The sequence below is a fragment of the Oncorhynchus tshawytscha genome, linkage group LG05 (assembly GCF_018296145.1).
Source record: "Oncorhynchus tshawytscha isolate Ot180627B linkage group LG05, Otsh_v2.0, whole genome shotgun sequence".
Classification (NCBI taxonomy): domain Eukaryota; kingdom Metazoa; phylum Chordata; class Actinopteri; order Salmoniformes; family Salmonidae; genus Oncorhynchus; species Oncorhynchus tshawytscha.
The window spans coordinates 47,171,069-47,194,455 of record NC_056433.1 but is presented as its reverse complement, the minus strand read 5'-3'; the positions used below and the strand labels follow the sequence as shown (position 1 = coordinate 47,194,455).

The 23,387-nt window shown below is 43.4% G+C and overlaps 1 protein-coding gene across 2 annotated transcripts in view; it reads right to left on the bottom strand.

Moving 5' to 3' along the window:
• Positions 1-23,387, bottom strand: part of LOC112250681 (RAB GTPase activating protein 1-like) — a 160,674-nt gene that overhangs the window by 32,652 nt on the left and 104,635 nt on the right. For both annotated transcript variants that reach the window (XM_024421026.2, XM_024421027.2), the window contains exons 14-18: positions 16,397-16,510; positions 9,434-9,508; positions 5,651-5,776; positions 2,605-2,748; positions 289-330 (exon numbers count right to left, since the gene is read on the bottom strand). In XM_024421026.2, the coding sequence (XP_024276794.1) occupies positions 289-330; positions 2,605-2,748; positions 5,651-5,776; positions 9,434-9,508; positions 16,397-16,510 (501 nt within the window). The remainder of the gene's footprint in view (positions 1-288; positions 331-2,604; positions 2,749-5,650; positions 5,777-9,433; positions 9,509-16,396; positions 16,511-23,387) is intronic.

The following is a 23,387-nucleotide window of genomic DNA, read 5'->3' as shown; positions in this document are numbered from 1 at the left end:
TAAAAAGCGTATGTCTTAATTAAAGGGGCAGTGTTGAATATTGAAACAGGAACTTTGGGAACAAAGGTCGCAAATGCCTGGGAACATTGGTCGCAAATGCCAGCCCCGACTCAAAACACCGACTCCGGAGACTTTGTGAATACAGGCCCAGGTCTAGGTCTCGGAGTTGTGTGTGCTTCGTACAATACCATTACAGGATTTGTCTGTCATTTAAAAATAAAAAAAATTAATCGAAGGAATTGATTGGAACCCCAGTAAATGAACCAAAGTAAAGGAAGTCAATCACACCTTGAGAAGAGCCAGCGCCACGTTGAAGATGATGTTCAGGCCCTGGGGAAGGGAAGATGATGATTATATTGTTGATTGTCACAGAACATATTCTCTACACACACAGAGAGAGAGAGAGAGAGAGAGAGAGAGAGAGAGAGAGAGAGAGAGAGAGAGAGAAAGAGCTCGGGCCGTCACCCAAACACATCTGTCACACACCGGTGTAAGAAAAGGCATGGATCAAGGGTCATCTCATCAACTGTCATATCAACGGCCGTTCATGTCAACGGCTTTACCCTTTAAAACGTCATGCCAATAAACCAGCAAATGTTAAGGTTTTCTCGTCATAGACTTAATAAAGGTTCAAATGATCTTCAACATCAAAGACTCCTTCTAATAAAGACTTATGAAACTGCCGCGCAACTTCCGTGTTAAGAGCTACGGCGGGGAAAAAACACACTGAAAAACAATGACGTAATGATACTTGTGACAGTGGAATGCATGTGTGTTGCTATCAACCCATCTCTCTGACGTCGTAACATTAAATCCGTGACATTATATAGTCTGTATGTCTACACGCTAGACTGCCCTCTGGCGATAAAGAGGAAATGTTATGGTAACATTACACTTATGTTCATGGAAACTCTTGAAGTGAAACAAGACAGTCCCTCTCACAGACAGGTGGGGCTGCATCATGGCCACAGAGTGACAAGCAGATGGACGAATTAATGAATGACACACACAGAGACAGAGAGACAGAGGGAGAGGGGGAGAGAGAGAAATTGTAAGAAGGAGTAAGGGACAAGAGTCACAGACTAACAGATAGAGAAAGACAGAAGGAGAAAGCAAGAGTGTGACAGAGTGAGAAAGAGGGAGAAGGCTGGCGAAAAAGAGGAGTGAGGCAGAGCTAGTGAAACAGAAAGAGAGAGGGAGGGTGAGAGAGGATGAGAGCGAGTGGATGCTGAAGTCAGCTCCGCATGGGAACACCTGTCTCCATCGCTCCGACACCCCGTTCACATGGCAACACTGGGCTAAAAATATCTACCCTGCTCTATTAATAACTGAGGAAAGGGCCTCTCTCCCTCTCTTCCCCTCCCCTTCCATCTCTCACTTTCTTTCTCAAAAGGCTCTAGGTGGCGCTGGGGTGTCAGGGAGTCAGAGAGAGAGAGATAGAGGGAGGGAGTGTGGTTTGTGGACTGAGTGAGTGTGTGTGTGGAGTGAGTGAGTGTGTGTGAGAATACAGTCTCACATGCAGCGTGCCAAACTGAGCTGGAGTCAAACTGAGTCAGCAAGTGTGAGAGGTTTTAACATAGAGGAGAAACACACAGTCAGGCGCACTTGCACACACACCTCACACAACACACACAAACAAACAACTAGCACCACACACAGGCACGGATACATAGAGAGCGAGAGAGAGAGAGGTGTGGACAAATGAAAGGGAAGACAACACAGGAGCACACAATCAAAGGAGAGAGAGAGCGAGTGAGGGAAAGAGGAGTGAAAAGTGACAATGACAACAAAGAAATCAGATCGAGGCAGGGGTAAAGCCAAAAACAATAAGAAAGGGACACCACTTTAGAGAAAAACATATAGAAATAAAGAGACAAGAGATATGGAGATGGAGAGAGAGAGAGAAATATTAGAGGGAGGCAGAGAGGAGAGAGAAGCAGATACTCATCACACGGCTCAATGGCTGAGAAACACCAAGGAAACTATTAATTGTTCTGCCCGGGGGCCGAGAGAGGGTGGGAGAGAATGAAGAAAGGAGAGAGGAGGAGAACAGGAAAAAGAGAGAATCACAGAGAGAGAGCGAGGTTGATGAAAAAGGGAGGAGGAGAAGAAGTGAGACAATCACAGAGAAAGAAAGGTCACAGCGTCCCTTCTCTACTGTGGTACCAGGCCTACAGAAGGGCTGAGAAGAGAAGCAGGCAGAGAGTATACTACTATCTTGAAGGGCCTCTGGATATTTTGATGGGGTTTATCGTGCTAGAATGGTGTTCTCACGTCTCATGGTCATTGTTGCTCTAGAGGAGACATTGGCTTTAAGGAGGTACAAAAAGGCGGGTGAATAGCTAAGAGTTGTTTAGAGTTGTTCAAAGCCCAGGGTGGTCGATGGAAGGGGGAGAATAAGGGTAAATTCAGTGCATACCAACAGCAGCTTGGGTTAGGAGTAGGGTTATGGTGTTGGGGTTAACAGTAGGGTTAAGGTAAGAGCCAGTGTTGAAGTCAGGACTAGGAGTAGGAGTAAACCCCACCAGTATTGGGTAAGTGTTGGCGTTAGGAGTAGTGCTAAAATGACCTTCAGTGTTGGGTCAACGTTGTCAAACTTCTTACCTCACACAGTAGCAGGTCGGTGATGTGGAAGACCATGCAGAGGGGGAACTTGGCGGTGAAGAGTGTGAGGAACCACTGAGACGCATACATGTGGGCCTCCAGGCTCAGCTCCTGGAAGTGGGACCACAGGTCTGGGAGCTGCTCCTAGAGATTGGACAAGGAGAGAGTTCATTGCACAGTACCAAGTGTACAAAACATGAAAAGCATGACAGACTGACCAGGTGAATGCTACGATCCCTTATTGATGTCACTTGCTGAATCAGTGTAGATGAAGGGGAGGAGACGGGTTAAAGGATTTCTTTTAAAGCCTTGAGACAATTGATACATGGATTGTGTATGTGTGCCATTCAGAGGGTGAATGGGCAAGACAAAAAGATTTAAGCGCTTTTGAACGGGGTATGATAGCAGGGGCCAGGCACATCGATTTGTGTCAAGAACTGCAACGCTACTGGGTTTTTCACGCTCAACAGTTTCCCGTGTGTATCTAGAAATGGTCCACCACCCAAAGGACATCCAGCCAATTTGAAACAAAAAAAACTGTTGGAAGCATTGTGGTCAACATGGGCCAGCATCCCTGTGGAACGCTTTCGACACCTTGTAGAGTAACTGCCCCGACAAATTGAGGCTGTTCTGAGGGCAAAAGGGTAAGTAAGAGTATATCACATATAGAGAGGAAAAAGTACTATATGTCAGTCAATCAATCAATGAGAGAGAAGACAGAAGAGGGAGAGCGAGAGCGAGAGAGAGGGAGAGAGAAATAAAGTTGGTCTTAAATGCCATGCCGAGCATAGCTACGTCCGACTTTGGGATCAGATTTTAAACCTGATTTGATGCTTCTTTATGATGGTTCCTAGGCAGAGCCAGTTACTAGGCTGTTACAGTCCTCATGGCAGTTCTAAACTTTGCGAGGCATGTCACTTCTCCCATCACGTCGCAAAGACCACGGTCCATCACTATGCATGCACGTTTTAGATAGATCCATAAAGAATGACCTGGAAGGACCCGTAAAGAATGACCTGTATGGATCCGTAAAGAATGACCTGTATGGACCCGTAAAGAATGGCCTGGATTGATCCATAAAGAATGACCTGGATGGACCCATAAAGAATGACCTGGATGAACCCGTAAAGAATGACCTGGATTGATCCATAAAGAATGACCTGGATTGACCCATAAAGAATGACCTGGATGGATCCATAAAGAATGAACTGGATGGACCCATAAAGAATGAACTGGATGGACCCATAAAGAATTAACTGGATGGACCCATAAAGAATTAACTGGATGGAACTATAAAGAATTACTGTGGGAATAAATACTGCTGAAGGACAAAATCATTACAATAATAGGCTAACACATTTTAAGACATATTTTCAAATGGTTGCTTAACGGAACTCCCAAAGTCCTCCAACCATACATTCTAAGCAATAATAGCCATGTGTGGTCAACGAGATGATCATTTCAGCACTGTTTGGATTGGGACAGCATGGGGTCTTTGAGACAAGCATGGGGACTTGTCTTGATAAATCAATGTCAGATTTTTGTGTTCACTGAATCTCCATTTAGATATTTGGTTACAATTAGACAGGGAAAATGTTAGCTAGCTAAGTTGAGGTGCGTATTCATTTTCATTAGTCTACTTTGTTAATCTATAGGCAGGACTGATCAGAACATTTAGCTAGCATGTTATGTAGCGTAGTAGTCGATTATTTTACTCTTCACTCGCATAGTAGTCTAGGCCTGCTCCCCGACCAAAAGACTGTGACTTGTCAGATAATCAATCAATGTGATTTTGTTTCACTGAATCTCTGTATATTTGGTTAATTGATCTCTGGTTGGGCAAATAAGTGGCGGTGCAACTCTGTTTACTTATCTATCACTGATCAGAAACATTTAGCATGCTAATCATGCTAAGTGTGTGTTTGTCAGATTCTGCGTGTGTGTGCGCGTTTGTGTGTGTGTATGTATGTATGTATGTATGTATGTATGTATGTATGTATGTCTGTGCAATCGTGCAGATTCGTGGACCAAACACCCCTCAAACACAAAACCAATAACACTTCAAAACCCAGCCCAGTGTGAAAATCTTGGGTGGAAATGTAACGAGGAAATGTAAGAAGAGCAGGGTTGGAGGAAACCGTGAGTATGTCCCAAATGACACACTATTCACAATATCAGGGGTAGGCAACCCTGGCCCTGGACTTCGTTTTTTTTATTGAACCGACCTGGAAGACCAGGTGCGTTGAATTTAGGCAAACCACTGAACTGATCAGTTGGTCAGGTGTGGTGTCTAGTTGGAACAAAATCCTGCAGTACCTGCAGCACTCCGGGAACAGGGTTAGCTACCCAAGCCCTAAATAGTTGGATGCAGACACTCTTTGCTGTGAACACTGGCTTCCTTCCATCTGTATGCCAACCCTTAGCGATCAATGCTCATACTCCTTAGCCTTGGGTGCTTGTCAATACTAACCCAGTGCAGCTTGGTGCTGAAAAAAGCCTACTTAGGAGGCTAAAGTGGATTTCCGTACAAAATTAAACTCCAATTCAATGCACTTACAAGAATAGAGTCAGTCAGTGTTCTTAATAAGGTGCATCGACCTTACTCAAATAAAAGTGAAGGTCACCTGGTAAAATAGTACTTTAATAAAAGTATTTGGTTTTAAATATACTGAAGTATCAAAGGTAAATGTAATTGCTAAAATATACTTAAGTAGTAAAAGTATAAATCATTTCAAATTTCTTATAATAAGCAAACCAGACTGCACCATTTGTGTGTTAAAAAAAAAAAGTATTTACGGATAGCCAGAGGAACACTCCTACTCTCTGACATGGGTGTCAAGGAAAATGTATGGAGTAAAAAGTACTTTATTTTCTTTAGGAATGTAGGGAAGCAAAAGTAAAAGTAGTCCAACATTTTACTTTTTTTTTTTTAAGTACAGATACCCCATAAAACTACTTAAGTAGTACTTTAAAGTATTTTTTACTTAAGTACTTTACATCGCTGTGCTGATGACGTGCGCACATACACTAAGATAAGAATGCTAACCTGAAGCAGTCGTTCTAGCTGGTAGAACTTGCAGTGCAGGTCCTCAAAGTTCTTCTTGTAGAGCTCCCTCAGGCCGTACTCATACATGATCTTCACCAGCACACAGAATGCCTGCTCCTCAGGCATCTACAGCCACAGGACAAACAGAACCAGAGGAGGGTTAGCTAGAATATGAAAAGCAGGATGACAGAAGATGTGTGAGAAACGGGAGGTCAAGTTGTTTCCTTCTATTCCTGGACTTATTTGATTTTAGAAATGTCAACGTAAAACAAGAAGAGGAGGTATACAGTGCCAGTCAAAAGTTTGGACACACCCACTCATTCAAGGTCTTTTCTTTATTTTTTAAAAATACTTTTTTCAACTTTGTAGAATAATAGTGAAGACATCAATACTATGAAATAACACATATGGAATCATGTAGTAACCAAAAAGTGTTAAATCAAAATATGTTATATTTTATATTCTTCAAAGTAGCCACCCTTTGCCTTGACCGCTTTGCACACTCTTGGCATTCTCTCAACCAGCTTCACCTGGAATTATTTTCCAACAGTCTTGAAAGAGTTCCCACATATGCTGAGCACTTGTTGGCTACTTTTCCTTCACTCTTGTGGTCCAACTCATCCCAAACCATCTCAATTGGGTTGAGTTTGGGTGATTGTGGAAGCCAGGTCACCTGATGGAGCACTCCATCACTCAGTAGCCCTTACACAGCCTGGAGGTGTGTTTTGGGTCATTGTCCTGTTGAAAAACAAATGATAGTCCCACTAAGCGCATACCAGATGGGATGGCGTATCGTTGCAGAATGCTGTGGTAGCCATGCTGGTTAAGTGTGCCTTGAATTCCACATAATTCACTGACAGTGTCACCAGCAAAGCACCCCCACACCATCACATCTACTCTTCCATGCTTCACGATGGGAACCACACATGCAGAGATCATCCGTTCACCTACTCTGCGTGCCACAAAGACACGGCGGTTGGAACCCCAAATCGCAAATTTGGACTCATCAGACCAAACGACAGATTTCCACCGGTTTCATGTCCATTGCTCATGTTGTGGCCCAAGCAAGTCTCTTCTTCTTATTGGTGTAGTAGTGGTATTTTTGCAGCAATTCGACCATGAAGGCCTGATTCACGCATTCTCCTCTGAACAGTCAATGTTGAGATGTGTCTGTTACTTGAACACTGAAGCATTTATTTGGGCTGCAATTTCTGAGGCTGGTAACTCGAATGAATGTATCCTCTGCAACAAAGGTAAATCTGGGTCTTCCTTTCCTGTGGCCGTCCTCATGAGAGCCAGTTTCATTATAGCGCTTGATGGTTTTTGCGACTGCACTTCAAGAAATGTCAAAGTTCTTGAAATGTTCATGATTGACTGACCTTCATGTCTTAAAGTAATGATGACTGTTGTTTCTCTTTGCTTATTTGAGCTGTTCTTGTCATAATATGGACTTAGGTCTTTTACCAAATAGGGCTATCTTCTGTATGCCACCCCTACTTTGTCACAACACAACTGATTGGCTCAAACGCATTAAGGAACAAAATTCCACAAATTAACTTTTAAAAAGGCATACCTGTTAATTTAAATGCATTCCAGGTGACTACCTCATGAAGCTGGTTGAGAGAATGCCAAGAGTGTGCAAAGCTGTCATCAAGGCAAAGGGTGGCTACTTTGAAGAATCTCAAATATAAAATATATTTTGATTTGTTAATAAGCTTCCCCCCTACTTTTTAAAAATCGCGCAACATTTTGGCGTCCTGCTACTCAGGCCAGGAATATAGTATATGCATATGATTAGTATGTGTGGATAGAAAACACTCAGACGTTTCCAAAACTGTTTAAATCACGGCTGTGACTATAACAGAACGTCTGTTTCATCGAAAAGCGCAGGAAAATCTGATCACTGGAGATGGAAAAAAATATCCATGCGCCACTCCCATGAATTGTTAAAGGTGAACCGTAATATATGAGGCCAAGCTTGCAGTACCTACAGCTACCACAGGATATATAGAGTCTCCTCATTTGAATCTGAATTGATTCTTGGTAGATCCGCCCAAAGGGAACCGATTCTCTCCGACCACCGACCCGAGGCATTGTCTCTGTGTTTTTCCGGACATTTTTCCACACGGCAGGCTATTAATTTACATCGCCTCCTGATGATTTTTATAGCTTATTAACGTGTAGTTATACCTAAAGTTGCATTAGAAAGGTATTTCGAAGTGTTTTGTGAAAGTTTATCGTCGAATTTTTAACTTTTAAAAAATGACGTTACGTTATGAAACGCTCTTTTTCCGTTTTCCACACAGTCTTCATAGATCGATATCTAGGCTATATATGGACCGATTTAATCCAAAAAAAGACCCAGTATTGATTATGGGACATCAAGGTGTGCAAAGAAAGAAGATGGTCAAAGGTAATTAATGTTTTATATTTTATTGTGCGGTTTGTGTAGCGCCGACTATGCTAATTCTTTTGTTTACATCCCCTACGGGTCTTTTGGGGTGTTGCATGCTATCAGATAATAGCTTCTCATGCTTTCGCCGAAAAGCATTTTAAAAATCTGACACGGTGGCTAGATTCACAATGACTGTAGCTTTATTTTAATACCAAACATGTGTATTTTAATGAACGTTTGCGTTTTAACTAATACTATTAGCATGTAGCGTCGCGCATGTGCATTTCTAGAGCTCTAGGTGGGACGTCTGCGTCTCAAGTAAGCTCAAGAGGTTAAACACGTTTTAGGTGATTACAATGTAGAAAATAGTAAAAAATAAATAAAAACCCTGGAATGAGTAGGCGTGTCCAAACTTTTGACTGGTACTGTAGTTAAGATAAATATAATGTCGACATTTAATCTCTAGGGCTTTTCTCAGTAAACAATGCACTGCCACAAACATAAGTAGGATAAATTCTTGGTGGAATTTATTGTCACTTGAAAGTGTTGTCTGTCTGTGGATTAAAGAGGGACGTTTCCTCCAAACATTCTTTGTCCCACTTGGGAATAGTTGGGAGACGGTTGGAGCAAAAGAGGAGAGTGAGAGAGGGACTTATACAGAAAGGAGGATGAGGTGTGTGAGTAAGAGAAGCAAGGTGAGAATCTGGTGGGTTTGAAAAAAAAGCCAGAAGGTGGGAGTGTCAGTGTGAAATACACGGGGTGTGATTATGTCCACCCCCCTCTTCAATGTGTGAGAGCGAGAGCAAAAGAGAGAATGTGCGTGAGAGAAATACACCCACCCACACAGAGCAGTGGGTATTTAATCTGGGTGACAGTGTGTGTGTCCTGGGCTGAGACAGGCACAGCCATTAATATTCCTGACACTTCCCCTGCCTCCCAAAGGGGATCTCCCCCCCTCCTCCTCTCCCTCCATTTCTTCTTTATTACTCATCCTCTCTGCACTTGTCCCTCTCCACATTTCTCAATCCATCTTTCTCTCTCCCCCTCCTTCCCACCTCCCTCTCACGTCATCTCTCCTTCACCCCTCTCTCTTTTTTCCAGTCATCCTCCTGTCAGATTTACTAGCCTGTTGTTTACCTATTCACTCCTCCCTCTGCTCAACCAAAACTTTCCTTCATTCCCTGTCCATTGTTCTCACTATCAGTCCTAATACAGGCTGTTAATAAGTGCACTCAGGATAAGTGCAATATTTTCACAGAGCCAATTCAACACTTTAAAAAAAAAATGTGTCTTTGTAGATTTTTGTTGGAACTGTTTGGGTAGACTTCAGTCTCAACTCGTCTCTTTGGTTCCATAGACATTGTATTGACATTTGATCCCCCACATACATGCAGTAGTAGTACAGCAGCCAGGAAGGACTGTCCCTGACAGTAGCCAATCTCCTCATCGTAGACTGAATAGGCCTGGAACACAGAGCGGAGAGGGGACAACGTTAGGCAATAGGTACTTCATATCAAACAATGAACAAGAAACAGTGTGTGTGTGCGTGCGTGTCTTTGTATAGCATGCATGTAACATACTGAAGAAGTTATTTGTAAAAATGTGACACTAAATGTTTACTGTAAATTCCCAAATCTCTGGCATTCAACAGGCATTTCAGTGTTTCAGAGAGAAAGTCCTTTTGACATGTTAAGGTGTTCTGTTTGTTGTTTGTGTTTTCAATTTGCTCAACCTGTGCAGTTTCACAGTTCTAGACAAAAACAGAGTATACGAAACATTAAGAACGCCTTAATAATATTGAGTTGCACCCCCCTCCTTTGCCCTCAGAACAGCCTCAATTTGTCGGGGCATGGACTCTACAAGGTGTCGAAAGCATTCCACAGGGATGCTGGCCCATGTTGACTCTAATTGTTATCATGTTGTGTCAAGTTGGCTGGCTGTCCTTTGAGTGGTGGACCATTTTTCATATACACGGGAAATGTGAAAAACCCAGAAGCGTTGCAGTTCTTGACACAAACTGGTGCGCCTGGCACCTACTCCCATACCCCATTCGAAGGCACTTAAATATTTTGTCTTGCCCATTCACCCTCTGAATGGCACACATACACAATCCATGTCTCAATTGTCTCAATGATTAAACATCCTTCTTTAACCTGCCTCCTCCCATTCAACTGCACTGATAGAAATAATCAACATTTTCAAATGAATAGATTTGGTAGACATTGCCATTATTTTGACCTCCCCACAGTTCATTGGAAGAAGAAGTGTAAAGTAACATACTGTGCCTTCAAAAAGTATTCACACCCCTCGACTTCTTCCACATTTTGTTTTGTTATAACGTGAGATTAAAACGTATTTAATTGTAATTTTTTGCCAACGATTTACACAAAATACTCTAATGTCAAAATGTACGAAAAATTCAAAAATGTGTAAAACAAAATATGAAAAATAAACACTAATATATCTGGATTTCATAAGTATTCCACCCCATGAGTTAATACATGTTAGAATCACCTTTGACAGCGATAACAGCTGTGAGTCTAAGAGCCATGCACAGCTGGATTGTACAATATCAAGAAACATTCTTTAAAAAGATATTCAAGCTATGTCAAGTTGGTTGTCGATCATTGCTAGACAGCCCTTTTCAAGTCTTGCCATAGATTTAAGCCGATTTAATTCAAAACTGTAACTAGGCCACTCAGGAAAATTCAATGTAGTCTTGGTAAGCAACTCCAGTGTATATTTGGACATGTGTTTTAGGTTATTGTCCTGCTGAAAGGTGAATGTGTCTCCCAGTGACTGCTGTAAGGAAGACTGAACCCAGTTTTCCTCTAGGACTTTAACTGTGCTTAGCTCTATTCAGTTTGTTTTTATTCTTAAACTCCCTAGTCCTTGCCGATGACAAGCATACTCATAACATTATGCAGCCACCACCATGCATGAAAATATAAAGAGTGGTACTCAGTGATGTATTGAATTTGCCCCAAACATAAGTCTTTATATTTAATTTCTTTGACACAGGATGCATGTTTTGGAATATTTTTATTCTGTACATGCTTTCTTTTCACTCTGTCAACTATGTTAGTATTGTGGAGTAACTACAATGTTGTTGATCCTCAGTTATCTCCTATCACAGAATTTAAACTAACTGTTTTAAAGTAACAATTGGCCTCATGGTGAAATCTCTGAGCAGTTTCCTTCCACTCTGGAAAAGTTATTAAGGATGCCTGTATCTTTGTAGTGACTGGGTGTATAGATACACCATCCAAAGTGTAATTAATATTAATCACCATGCTCAAAGGGATATTCAATATCTGTTTTATTTATTTTTTACCCATCTACCAATACGTGCCCTTCTTTGTGAGGCATTGGAAAACATCCCTGGTCTTTGTGGTTGAATCTGTGTTTGAAATTCACTGCTAGACTGAGGGAACTTACAGATAATTGTATGAGTGGGGTGCAGAGATGAGGTAGTCCTTCAAAAAAATCATGTTAAACACTATTATTGCACACAGAGAGTTCATGCAACTTGTATGAATGACTTAAGTGGATTTTTACACCTGAACATTTGTTTCACAACCAATGTGAAACAAGTCAAGGGGTGTGAATAGTTTCTGAAGGCACTGTAGTCTATTAGAAAGGTAATGGTACTATATGTTGGCGACGTAGAGAGAATGTTGCTGTTGTAGAGCTACTTTCTGCAATATACATTTTTCCATGAGGCTGAGAGAAAATGTTGCCGTTTTGAAGCTAATTTCCAGCAATTCAACACAGTTTGGGATGGAGCTGAGAGACAATTAAGCAGTTTTGAAGCTAATTTTCTGCAATTCTATGCATTTTGCCATGGTTTATGTTGTGTTCCTCTGCTCAAACATACAATCAACGTGCTCTGAATGACTTTTTTGTGTGTTTTTTGTGTGTGATTCTCCCCGGCTGTCTAGCTTTTATTTGATTGTTAATTCTCAAAGATATTATTTAAAAATATATATACAGTGCATTCGGGAAGTGTTGACTTTTTCCACATTTTGTTACGTTACACCCTTATTCTAAAATGGATCAAATAAAATATGACAAAGCAAAAACATTTTTTTAAAGAATTTGCAAATTAATAAAAAAGGAAATTGAAAAATCACATTTACAAGTATTCAGACCCTTTACTCAGTACTCTGTTTTAGCACATTTGGCAGCGATTACAGACTCAAGCCTTCTTGGGTATGTTGCTACACTTCTTGGGTATGTTGCTTCTTGGGTATGTTGCTATGTTGCTTGGGTATGTTGGCACACCTGTATTTGGGGAGTCCCATTCTTCTCTGCAGACCCTCTCAAGCTCTGTCAGGTTGGATGGGGAGCGTCGCTGCACAGCTATTTTCAGGTTTGTCCAGAGATGTTCGACCGGGTTCAAGTCCAGCCTCTGGCTGGGCCACTCAAGGTCATTCAGAAACATGTCCAGAAGCCACTCCTGCGTTGTATTGACTGTGTGCTTAGGGTCATTGTCCTGTTGGAAGGTGAACCGTCGCCCCAGCCTGAGGTCCGGAAGGCACTGGAGCAGGTTTTCAGCTAGGATCGCTCTGTACTTTGCTCTGTTCATCTTTCCCTTGATCCTGATGAGTCTCTCACCCGCTGAAAAATCACCACAGCATGATGCTGCCACCACCATGCTTTACCAAAGGGATGGTGCCAAGTTTCCTCCAGATGTTCAATCTTGGTTTCATCAGACCAGAGAATCTTGTTTCTCATGGTCAGAGTCCTTAAGGCGCCTTTTGGCAAACTCCAAGCGGGCTGTCATGGGCCTTTTACTGAGGAGTGGCTTCCGTCTAGCCACTCCACTATAAAGGCCTGATTGGTGCAGTGCTGCAGAGATGGTTGTCCTTCTGGAAGGTTCTCCCATCTCCACAGAGGAACTCTGGAGCTTTGTCAGAGTGAGCATCGCGTTCTTGGTCACCTCCCTGAGCAAGGCCCTTCCCCCCGGATTGCTCAGTTTGACTGGGCAGCCAGCTCTAGGAAGAGTCTTGGTGGTTCCAAACTTCTTCCATTTAAGAATAATGGAGGGCACTGTGTTCTTGGGGACCTTCAATGCTGCAGACATTTTTTGGTACCCTTCCACAGATCTGTGCCTCGTCACAATCCTGTGTTGGAGTTCTACGGACAATCCCTTTGACCTCATGGCTTGGTTTTTGCTCTGACATGCACTGTCAACTATAGGACCTTATATAGACAGGTGTGCCATTCCAAATCATGTCCAATCAATTGAATTTACCACAGGTGGACTCCAATCAAGTTGTAAAAACATCTCAAGGATGATATCACTCCAGTGCAAATTGCTAAATTTTCATTACTTCGCCACTATTGGCCTATTTATTGCCTTACCTCCTACACACTGAATACAGATTTTTCTATTGTGTTATTGACTGTACGATTGTTTATCCCATGTTTAACGGTGTTGTTTTTGTTGCACTGCTTTGCTTTATCTTGGCCAGGTCGCAGTTGTAAATGAGAACTTGTTCTCAACTGGCCTACCTGGTTAATAAATAAAATAAAATAAAGATCAATGGAAACAGGAGGCACCTGAGCTCAATTTCGAGTCTCATAGCAACAATCAATACTTATGTAAATAAGGTACTTTTGTTTTTATTTTGAATTACATTTGCAAACATTTCTAAAAACCTGTTTTCCCTTTGTCATTATGGGGTATTGTGTGTAGATTGATGAGGAACATGTTTTATTTCATCTTTGAGAGTAAGGCTGTAACGTAACAAAATGTGGAAAAAGTCAAGCGGTCTGAATACTTTCCGAATGCACTGTATATATTTAAATATATATTTTCTGCATGCTTTCTATCTGGTTTTGGTCGTTTAAGTTGATAGTGAAACTGTTCTTCCATCTCAAATTAATATTTAGACGGCCCACCTAAGAATTTTATATACAGACAAAATACCTATAATTATCTCCATTGACTGTAATTTCAGCCATATTAACCGGATAGTTAGATTTTGGCAATGAAGTCTTATCTCCCCCCCCCCCAGTCAGATGAACAGGAACAGCTAGCATGCCAACTGTTCCTTCAGACTTCCAGTCATTGCGCTAACACTAGTTAGCATTGGCTCGTGAAACTACCTCTAACTTACTGGACACAGAGAAAGAAACATAAAAATGTTATCCAAGATCGTATTATGTGGCAGCTAGCGATATTAATAATAATAAATAATATATATATATTTTTTTATAAACAAAAATCAGATCCCCTGCAGTACCCAGTTCAAGAATCTCTGGCCTAGACTAATATAGTATAACCAGCTGTCACACTGATAGTACATGTTGAGTTGGGAGATGAACAGCATAGAAAGCATATTTCCTGAGGAGACTGCCTCGGCCCTCCCGTTTCTTGCTGAAACCCTTTCGGGACTGTCTTTGCCTGAGCGACTTTAATCTGGCTGTGCCAATCAAGAGATGGAAAGCTACGCAAAGCCCTGTTTTCAAAGGGCAGATTTAACAACAGAGGGAGAAGGGGGGGGCAGAGAGAGAGAGAGAGAGAGATGGCTCCCTGCACAAGTCGTCTTAAAAGAACAGCAGTCGGTAAGCAGTTGGCGTAACACCCTCCTAAAATCTATTGTCGTCTTTTACTCTAGGGAAAGACGACAATATGTACTTAGGTTACATCTCATAACACTCTATTCTACAAAATAGTGCACTACTATTTGACCCTTCTGCCCTACTAGTGCATACATTTGACTTCACTCGAACCCTCTGTCCTAAGGGGTCTACATAACCATGTCCTAAGCGTGACATAATGGAATACAAAAGCTGCTACGTAACTACCTGGCTTGTGACTCGTACCATCAAAGGGCCCGATTCAGAATTGAGATAAGCATTCATTGATGTCAATTGGAGCCTTGCACGAAAATTGAAGTTGAGCAACCATACCTATCTAAAGTTAGAACACCGCTCGTAGTGTACAAAGGGTTTGCCGTCAGTTGTCATCATGACCATTCATGCCATGTAGTGGCATAATTATTGGCGTTAACGGCTAACCTTAACAAAATGGATTGAAACCGACATTTCCATGCATCTTGCTTGCAGTAACAAGCTTTACAAGGGTATCTTGAATCACCCTCCATTGCTTTTAATATAAAAATGAAATATAGGCTTTTCACCAATTCAATTGGTTTTCTGTTTGGCAAAGAAATAACATGCAAGTGTAATTTCATTTTAGTCATTAGCAGACAACCTTATCCAGATCGACTTAGAGGAGCAATTATAGCTTAGAGCCTTGCTCAAGGGCACACCAACAGATTGTTCACCTTGTAAGCTCGAGGATTCGAACCAGCAACCTTTCGGTTACTGGCCCAGCGCTCTTAACCGCTACGCTTAACTGCCACCCCCGGAGCTATACCTCGCCAGGCTGTCTCGGGATAGAGAAAAGTTTGATGGAGTGTCGCCATTCAGCTCGCTTTGCCGTGGCTTGAAGGATGTACAGTGCTCGATGGATGGGGGTGGCCGTGATAGACAACATCCCTATTTGTCAGTCGAACCAATTTTTTAAATTTATTTAACTAGGCAAGTCAGTTCAGAACAAATTCTTATATACAATGATGGCCTAGGAACAGTGGGTACAACCAATCACGTGATGGGGAGAATGCTGGAGAATTGGACCCAATGTTCACATTGTCACCCTGTTGTTTCCTCTATACCTGGGCCTGTACTCATAAAACGTGCTCTACGATCAGTTTTAGCCTTTTAGATCGTAATGAATTACATTTTTTGGGACATGGGGGGGGGGCTGTAGGACAGCCTGCAGCTGTTTTTTTTTTTTTTTTTTCATATTCGCCCTGACCCCAATCCTTCACAAGGACATTACAGGTACATTGAACTCGCCTAAAATAAAACACTTTAGGAAGAAAATGGGAGACAAAAGTGTGTCTCTTCAAGATGTAGCCAACCTTATCAAGAGGCAATCTACATGTATTTGCATACAAATGAGAGCCTGGCACTCAACTGGCCTAGATGGTAACAGAGGATGATGAGGCTTTCTGACACTCAACATTTGCTCCACAGCATGCTTCTGTGTTGTCTGAAAAACGACATGTGGGACACACGTAGCTTCATTTTGGACTCGTAAAAACATACATTGGATTTGTGTAGCTTGTTTCCGAACTCTAAAAGCAAGTCACAAAGTCCGCTACCGCATCTGTGCGGTAGAAACATCGAAACAGGTATCCCCACCCACTGGCCTGACTCATACTCATATCTTTCCTGTCTCCTCTTCACTACCAAACCCTAAGAAAACAACAAAATACAGGAAAGATCCACAAACATCTTTTTTTTTATTTTTAAAGAGTGCCATCTATCCGTACCTTACAGATCTTGTAAAGGGAATCCTGCCCGTCTCCATCAGTGTCTTTGAAGTAGTCGTGAGCGGGGAACGTCCGGTGGATGTCTCTGGTGATCACTCCGTCCTGGGCAGAGTCCTGCAACACACAACACAAGGACTGTTTTATGCCTTTATACGCTAAAGGCTACATTCACCTACCACATAAGAAATAGAACTCGGTGTGACCCCACAAACCACTTTACACAGATGCACGTGCACCACACATTCGCATGTACGAAGAAAGGCACTGCTTCCATTGGTGTCAAAGCAGATCAGCTTCAACAGACTAGCGAGCTGTTCCAGTCATTCAGTAGAGACAACCAGAATCATAGTCAAAGAGAGGAACTTTGACTATTGGACACAATTTATCTAAAATCAACCATATCGCGTGTGTTATTCAAATATCTACAGTACGCACAAGGAAAACATACTCTGAGGAACAACCTGAGCGAGCAAGGGAGAAAGAGAGAGAGAGGGAGCGGACCAAGGAGGAGAAAGAGAGAGATAATTATATTTTCTGGTTTTCAGAACGTTTGCTGTGTGAGCGTCGCCCGGTGGTGTCCCATTCCACTCAGCTGCTGCAGCTTGGGCTTCTAATCTGCAGCGCAGCACTTCCTCCAGGATGACTGGCGGCCTGGCATTTTCACACTACCCACTGTGAGCTGCAGATAAAACAGGCCCCGGCACCCTGACGGCTCTGACTGCTGTGCCTGTGTGTGTGTGAGATAGACTGTGCGCTTATACACGTGCGTGTGACAGAGTGCGCGAGAAAGAACGAGGAAAATACACTGTCGTTCTCATTCGCCCTCTCTGTAGCTCACTTGTGTACCACAGAAGACGGACTGCCAGACAGGCCAGCCTTTGCAGGTTTGAGAGGCGCGCGAGTCAAAACAAATGTGCAGATTGACGTTCATTGTCATGAGTCTTGCCCCGGAGGCAGAACGGAGCAGTTTCTGCTAGATGGGCTAGCTGCAAAGTCAATATCGTACAAATTCATTTTTATGGGTTGAGCTTTTTGGTATTCATTTAAGGTTAGGGCAAGGCATTAGGGTTAGCATTATGGTTAAGGTTTAAATCAGATTTCATGACTTCACGGCTGTGCCAGCTAGTGACCACTCTGCAGAGCTGCCTCCAGTATATGAGTCATCTCAATAAATGCCAACCTGCAACAAACGCACTGAAGTAAATGACACTCAATTGTGTGTAATGGAGTTAAAGTGAAGTGGAGGAAGCACTGCTGACTGCGCGTTTTGGTCGATTCCCTCGTTCTCCATCTCCAACAGAAAGCGTATTTATTTGGGCTTGATCTCCCTCTCCCTCTCTCTTTAGCTCTTTGTTAGAAGTGGGGAATTGGGGGTCTTTTTCAATCAAAGCCGGTCTCCAGCATTTCCAGGATGAGGTACAATTTCCCCAAATGATCTGATTAAAGAGCAATTTTATATTAACATACCCTTGAGTTTCCTTTTGTGTCTCACTAAGTGTTCAGCTAAATACATTAATTCAATAATTCCTTCTTCCAGTGGGAAAAGAACGATATTTCAGACAATTCTCAGAGGCCCAGTCATAGCAGGGTTGGATTTCATAAGACTCTGGGCCATGATTTGCAGTGACTATATTGAGCCTTTAAGAGCCAATGGAGTCACAGCAGGCCAAAAGGTCAAATGTCAAACGGTTGTCAGCAGCGGTGCCACAGGGGCACATTCGGTCTTCACCCCCCTCTTCATGGGGAAAAAACAACAGAGAAACTGTATCAACCCAATAGGACTGGGCACAGCCTGGCATCACCAACACACAGGCTAAAATTAAATTCAGCTCACATTAGGTAGATGTTGCCCATAACCCCAGACCGAGAATCAGAATACAGCCTAATGAAGCCTTATAATACATTATAACAGTTCATACATGTTTATGCCAAGTTCTAAAGTATTGTATGATACCTGCAGGCTTTAAGTAAAGTGTTGCTCAAAGAGTACTGGGTTAGGACACTGCTGTGTTTCAGCTGTTTCTGCCCAGCTAATGCTAATTGGATGTGTAGCTAGTAGCTTTCTTCATATATCGGGCCAATACGCTAAGAACAGTTTAGGGGGCAACTGATTAATTTCATTTCAGGAAGCAAACAACGACAGACAGTTGAAGGGCTTGACTGTCACTGCCAGCATGGCACACAACAACCTGTATTGCTTTAACGAGATTGGACACGAGGAGGGGGAGGTATGACAATGCATTATGGGTAGGTTGGAACTAAACATTTGATATGCTTTCATTACAAGCACAAACACCAAAGAGATGATAATAATATGAGCTTAATAATAGCGTAGATACTAGCATGCACATGTACTCGCATGCACATGAAACATACAAGCACTCTGTCGCTCAACAACCCACCCTCCCACGCCACTATTTAAGCAGTCCAATAATTAAACAAAGTGCAGCACCATGACAACATCAATCTGGGTCTGGAGGAATCTCGTTGACAGGGCCAGTTGTAAACAGTTTGATTAAATTAACGGCGCATGTCACTACTAATTAAAAGCGTCATTAGTCAACTAATGGCAGTAAATAAGGCTACAGTAGGTCTCCTCTCTCTGAGTGACTCTTCAGATGAGCTACCCCCTCCGATACAAAGTCCTTGGTGTCTCTGAATCCGTGCCACTGGCTTGTCATCCCTGCACTTGAAGAAAGGGAGCGATAAAAGGGAGAGCCGTCAGGATGTGGGGAGGCTGGATTCGGGGGCGTGCACACTTGTGCATTGGTCAAATGATATTGGCAATGCGTGCTTGCCTGCATACAATATACATGTGAGATGTGTGGGCATATATTATGTATGTGTATGTGCATGCTCACATGAGAGCATGCACGAGTGTGTGCACCAAGGATTTATACACACACACTAGATCACTGACAGGGAGCCAATGTTTTGAAGGCAGCACGCCTCCATCTTGGCATTCCCTCACCATTGTCGACATTTTTTGGAAGCTCTAAATATGCATTTATTAATGTATATATTTATTTTAGCCACAAGTATTCTATTACAGATCCCTTAATATAATAAGTCTTAACTGACCTGCCTAGTTAAATAAAAGGTTAAATAAAAACGGCTTACTTTTAAATGGTATTACGTGAGCTAAAGATAAAAAATAAGATATGAAAACATATATTTAGAAAATTCCTTCAAATACAATTTCTGGAAAGTTCTAATATTACTGTCCCCACTATAACAAAAATACTAAAATACATATCATGTTGTCCTTGAAACATGTCATTGAAATACTGCAGGATCCCATTCATTCCAATGGAGGACTGCTCCTACTGGGGAGTGCCAAGATGGCCGACCGGTGGCTTCAAAGCCTCTCACCGGCTAATACATAGCATCAGCAATCCAGAGTTTATATGCAGCATTGGTGTGCACGTGTGTGTTCTTCATCACTTCAAAAGAGGGGGCCATTTTCTTGAAGCTGCTTAGTGCAGGACTTATTTCATCAGTCGATTCAAAGGGCTTGGAGTCGGGCCTTTGTCTAAATGATCCGTGGGTCGGTGGAAAGTACAGTAGAGCGCAGGTGGTGGTGCTACCGATCCGCTTCCGTCATACTCGCACTGGATACTGTACTGGATGGTTATGGTAGGAACACTTTGTGGCACTATGGGTGACCTAGATTTACCAGGGGCTCAAAGACAACCCCTCCCCCACACAATCTTATCATAAAGAGAACATTCAGGTTTCTCGAGACACAGACACACACACTAACACCCCCTTCCACCCACTCGTCATAACAGTTTCACACAAGGTCAGAAGCCCAACGAACCACATTACGCTACATGACATAATAAATATGCAGGAATTTTAAAAATCATTAACTGAGGCAGGATTAGATCAGAGTGGTGTGTGTGTGTGTGTGAGAGAGAGAGAGACTCATGCTGTCTTGCTAGTCCCTTTGGAGTAACTGTCTGGAGTGGGGGGTAGACAGTGACAGAAAAGGAGACAGAAACAAAAAAAGAGAAAGAGCGAGAGGAAGAGCTCTTCTAATTGCAGCTCGGGGGCCTGTTGGCAAGACAAGGCATTACTCAGCCACACCGAGCGACACAGGCAGGTAACCCATTTACCACCCCGAAATAAAAAGTGCTGATTTTGCCAAGTCAAGCACCGCCCTCTGCCTCGCAGCTAACACCTCCACACCCATCGCCTCATTCCCCGACAAGCTCACTCTGTAACCAGAGCCGGTGGTAAGTCAGTCGGGTGCAAACCTGAAGTGCCGCTAGCGCCTCAGGCCAGATGCGCCGGGGAATTGGGTACTACAGCAGCAGGGTAAATTGAGGTCAGCACCAGTAAAAAGGCGATGCTGATATTATAGTGTGTGAACAATGTGTTCGCCGCAAGATAAAGGCAGGGAATTATGCTCAACTAAAACACGATTAAGATACGTTAAATAAATACGAGCCAAATGCTGCCCTGAGGAGGGCTGGGTTGTGTTGTGTGTCTGGGAAGGACAGTAATCGAAGCTGCGATCCTGGCGCAGTCACTAGTTAATTATACAACGACTGAGACCTTGATCTGCCCCCCACCATCTCTCCAGCGCTCTCTTTTAGTCCATCGCTTACTCAATTACTCCTCTTCTCTTTCTGTGTATATGAAAATTTATCTCATCTGTGCGCAGCATCGTAAACCCCATGGTTCCTGACAAACAGGCTTCATAAATAAGCTTAGGGAGCAGGGGGGCTCTAAATGGTCATTTAGTGACAAACATCTGTGAAAGAAACCTGCCTCGTGCAAACAGAAGACACTGTTTTTTTCCACTGGCGCAATTGCTATGGCTAATCCGATGCTAGACCTCTCAGTTTGCTCTATGGGTTGACGGCTCAAGCCCTGCTGTTTGGCTGGCCGAGTCCCGGGTAACAAGCCACCGCTGGCCCCTGTCAGATTTCCCCCGGTCACAAGAGAAAGATAAAACCGATGACCTTCAAGCCCATTGATCTGAGTCCGGCTCACCTCTGTGGCACACCGGGGGATCACTTCGAGCACTGCTGGAAGGTTCCACACAGGCTGTTGTGGTTGGGGATAATTATGCCACATATGGGACAGAGGTCTGTGTTGCTATCCTCTTGTCTAGTTTAAAGCCCAATTTTGATGACGTTCTATTGAGCCAAGATATGCTAGTACTGAAATACAACAACAAAAATGTGCAACGGTTGAGGGTTCCAGAGGGAATGGAAATCAACGTCAGGGATGGGTTTTATGCAAATATGTAAAATTTGTCAAACTATGAAAAAGGTTACTCATCAGAGATTAAACATGTTCGCGTCAGTGGAGAAGGCAACGAGAATCGCTTAACCATGGACATGCTTACATGTGGCCACACAGGACCGCGTTCAGTAAAGCGTACTTCCAAGCAGAGCAGTCAGAACCTGGGTCGAGCCCTTATTACATAAACAATGTTTATGTAATAAGGGTTTCAGATCCACTGCTGGGAGGCAGCGATGCCTCTAAACCCCAAGAGCCGGGACTGCTGGGATGTGTGTGGAGGCTCAGATAGGAGAGCAAGCCGTCAGAGCCCATTAAGCCCGACGTGACAGCCAGTCCAATCAGCGTGGCAAGAGATCCCGGCTGACAAGCGCTGCTAGCCTCCTGCCTAGCGACTCGGAGAGAGAGCAACAGTAAGCCAGACAGCTAGCTGCATTGTGCATATGAGACAGCTCCCCCTAATGCATTGCACATTAGACGCAGCGAGAATTAATCCATTAGTTCCTAGGATGTCACCTGGTTAGTGTGGGTCTGGTTATCAGACCCGTGCACAAGTTTCAATGAGCAAGCGTGACTAGCTTGCCCTGCGCATCGGTAAACACTTTGGAACGAAATGGCCCGACAGACCGCTGATGTGTGCGGGGTAAGGTCTTCTCCGCCCAACGCATGTTCCATTTAACTAAGCTCGTTTCTAGAACTTTCCAGAAAGTTCTCAGTAGCGTTGTAGCCTAACGGTGCATGGGATGGAACATTGCCCGGGAGTCTCTTGGAGCCTGGTCGACGTGTGTGACTGAGGCAGAAAGACGGGGCATGCCTTCACCCATCTTCATCCCAGGCTGAGGGGATCAGCGCCGTCACCAGCAGGCCACCCTGCCGCGCCGTGACCCAGATCACTGGAGATGCCAAAGCGCTCATCTCCCTCCCCCCCGAGGGGAGAGAGCCAGGGCGGTGTAGTGCAGCGGCTCAGATGAACAGGCAGCACGCCGTGTCAGAGAGCATGTCTGTCTGAGGACTAAACCTCGGCACCCTTCCAAGGAGAGGACACTTCTCGGTCATGGTCGTGGCGGAGGGGCTGGATATAAAGCAGACATTGATCCATAACTGGTTGTGGGAAGTCATGAGGTACTGTCATGCTTATTACCGTCCCAATGAGATGGCACGACGACGAGTTAAAACATTCGATCACGTTAAGTGTGTATCTATGTTCTCTCATTCTCCCTTATTCACTCCCCTCTTTTCAGTTCATCAACTGTCCCTTTAGGTGTTGTGCGTCAACGGTGTAAAACAAAGGTGTCCCATTTTCTTTCCCCGCTTTAAAGGCTGGCAATACAGTTACGGTTAATCACACTGTCAAATGGAAAATATCCAAGGACAATGTGATACTGAATACTATGGTAGGCATTTACCTCTGGCCAAACCTCTGGAGGAGACCTGCAGCATAGAGAAACTGAGGGAGGCTGCCGCTGTGCTCAGGGCAGGCAGGGTGAGAGAGACGGAGGCTGAGAGAGAAGAGTAGAGCCAGATGATTGACAAGGGATATTATCTGGCCCATTTCTCCCCTGGGTGAAATCTAGCACTTCAAAGCAGCCCATAATTGAAATGTAAAAACAGCTGCATTCTTAGCCTGATCACACAGTCCAACCTTGAGGAAGAGCAACCAAATAAAAAGGTGAGAGAGGGGGATGGAGGTGGGTGAGAGAAGAGGAAGAGGGAGGGAAGGAAGGAAGGAGAGGTGGGG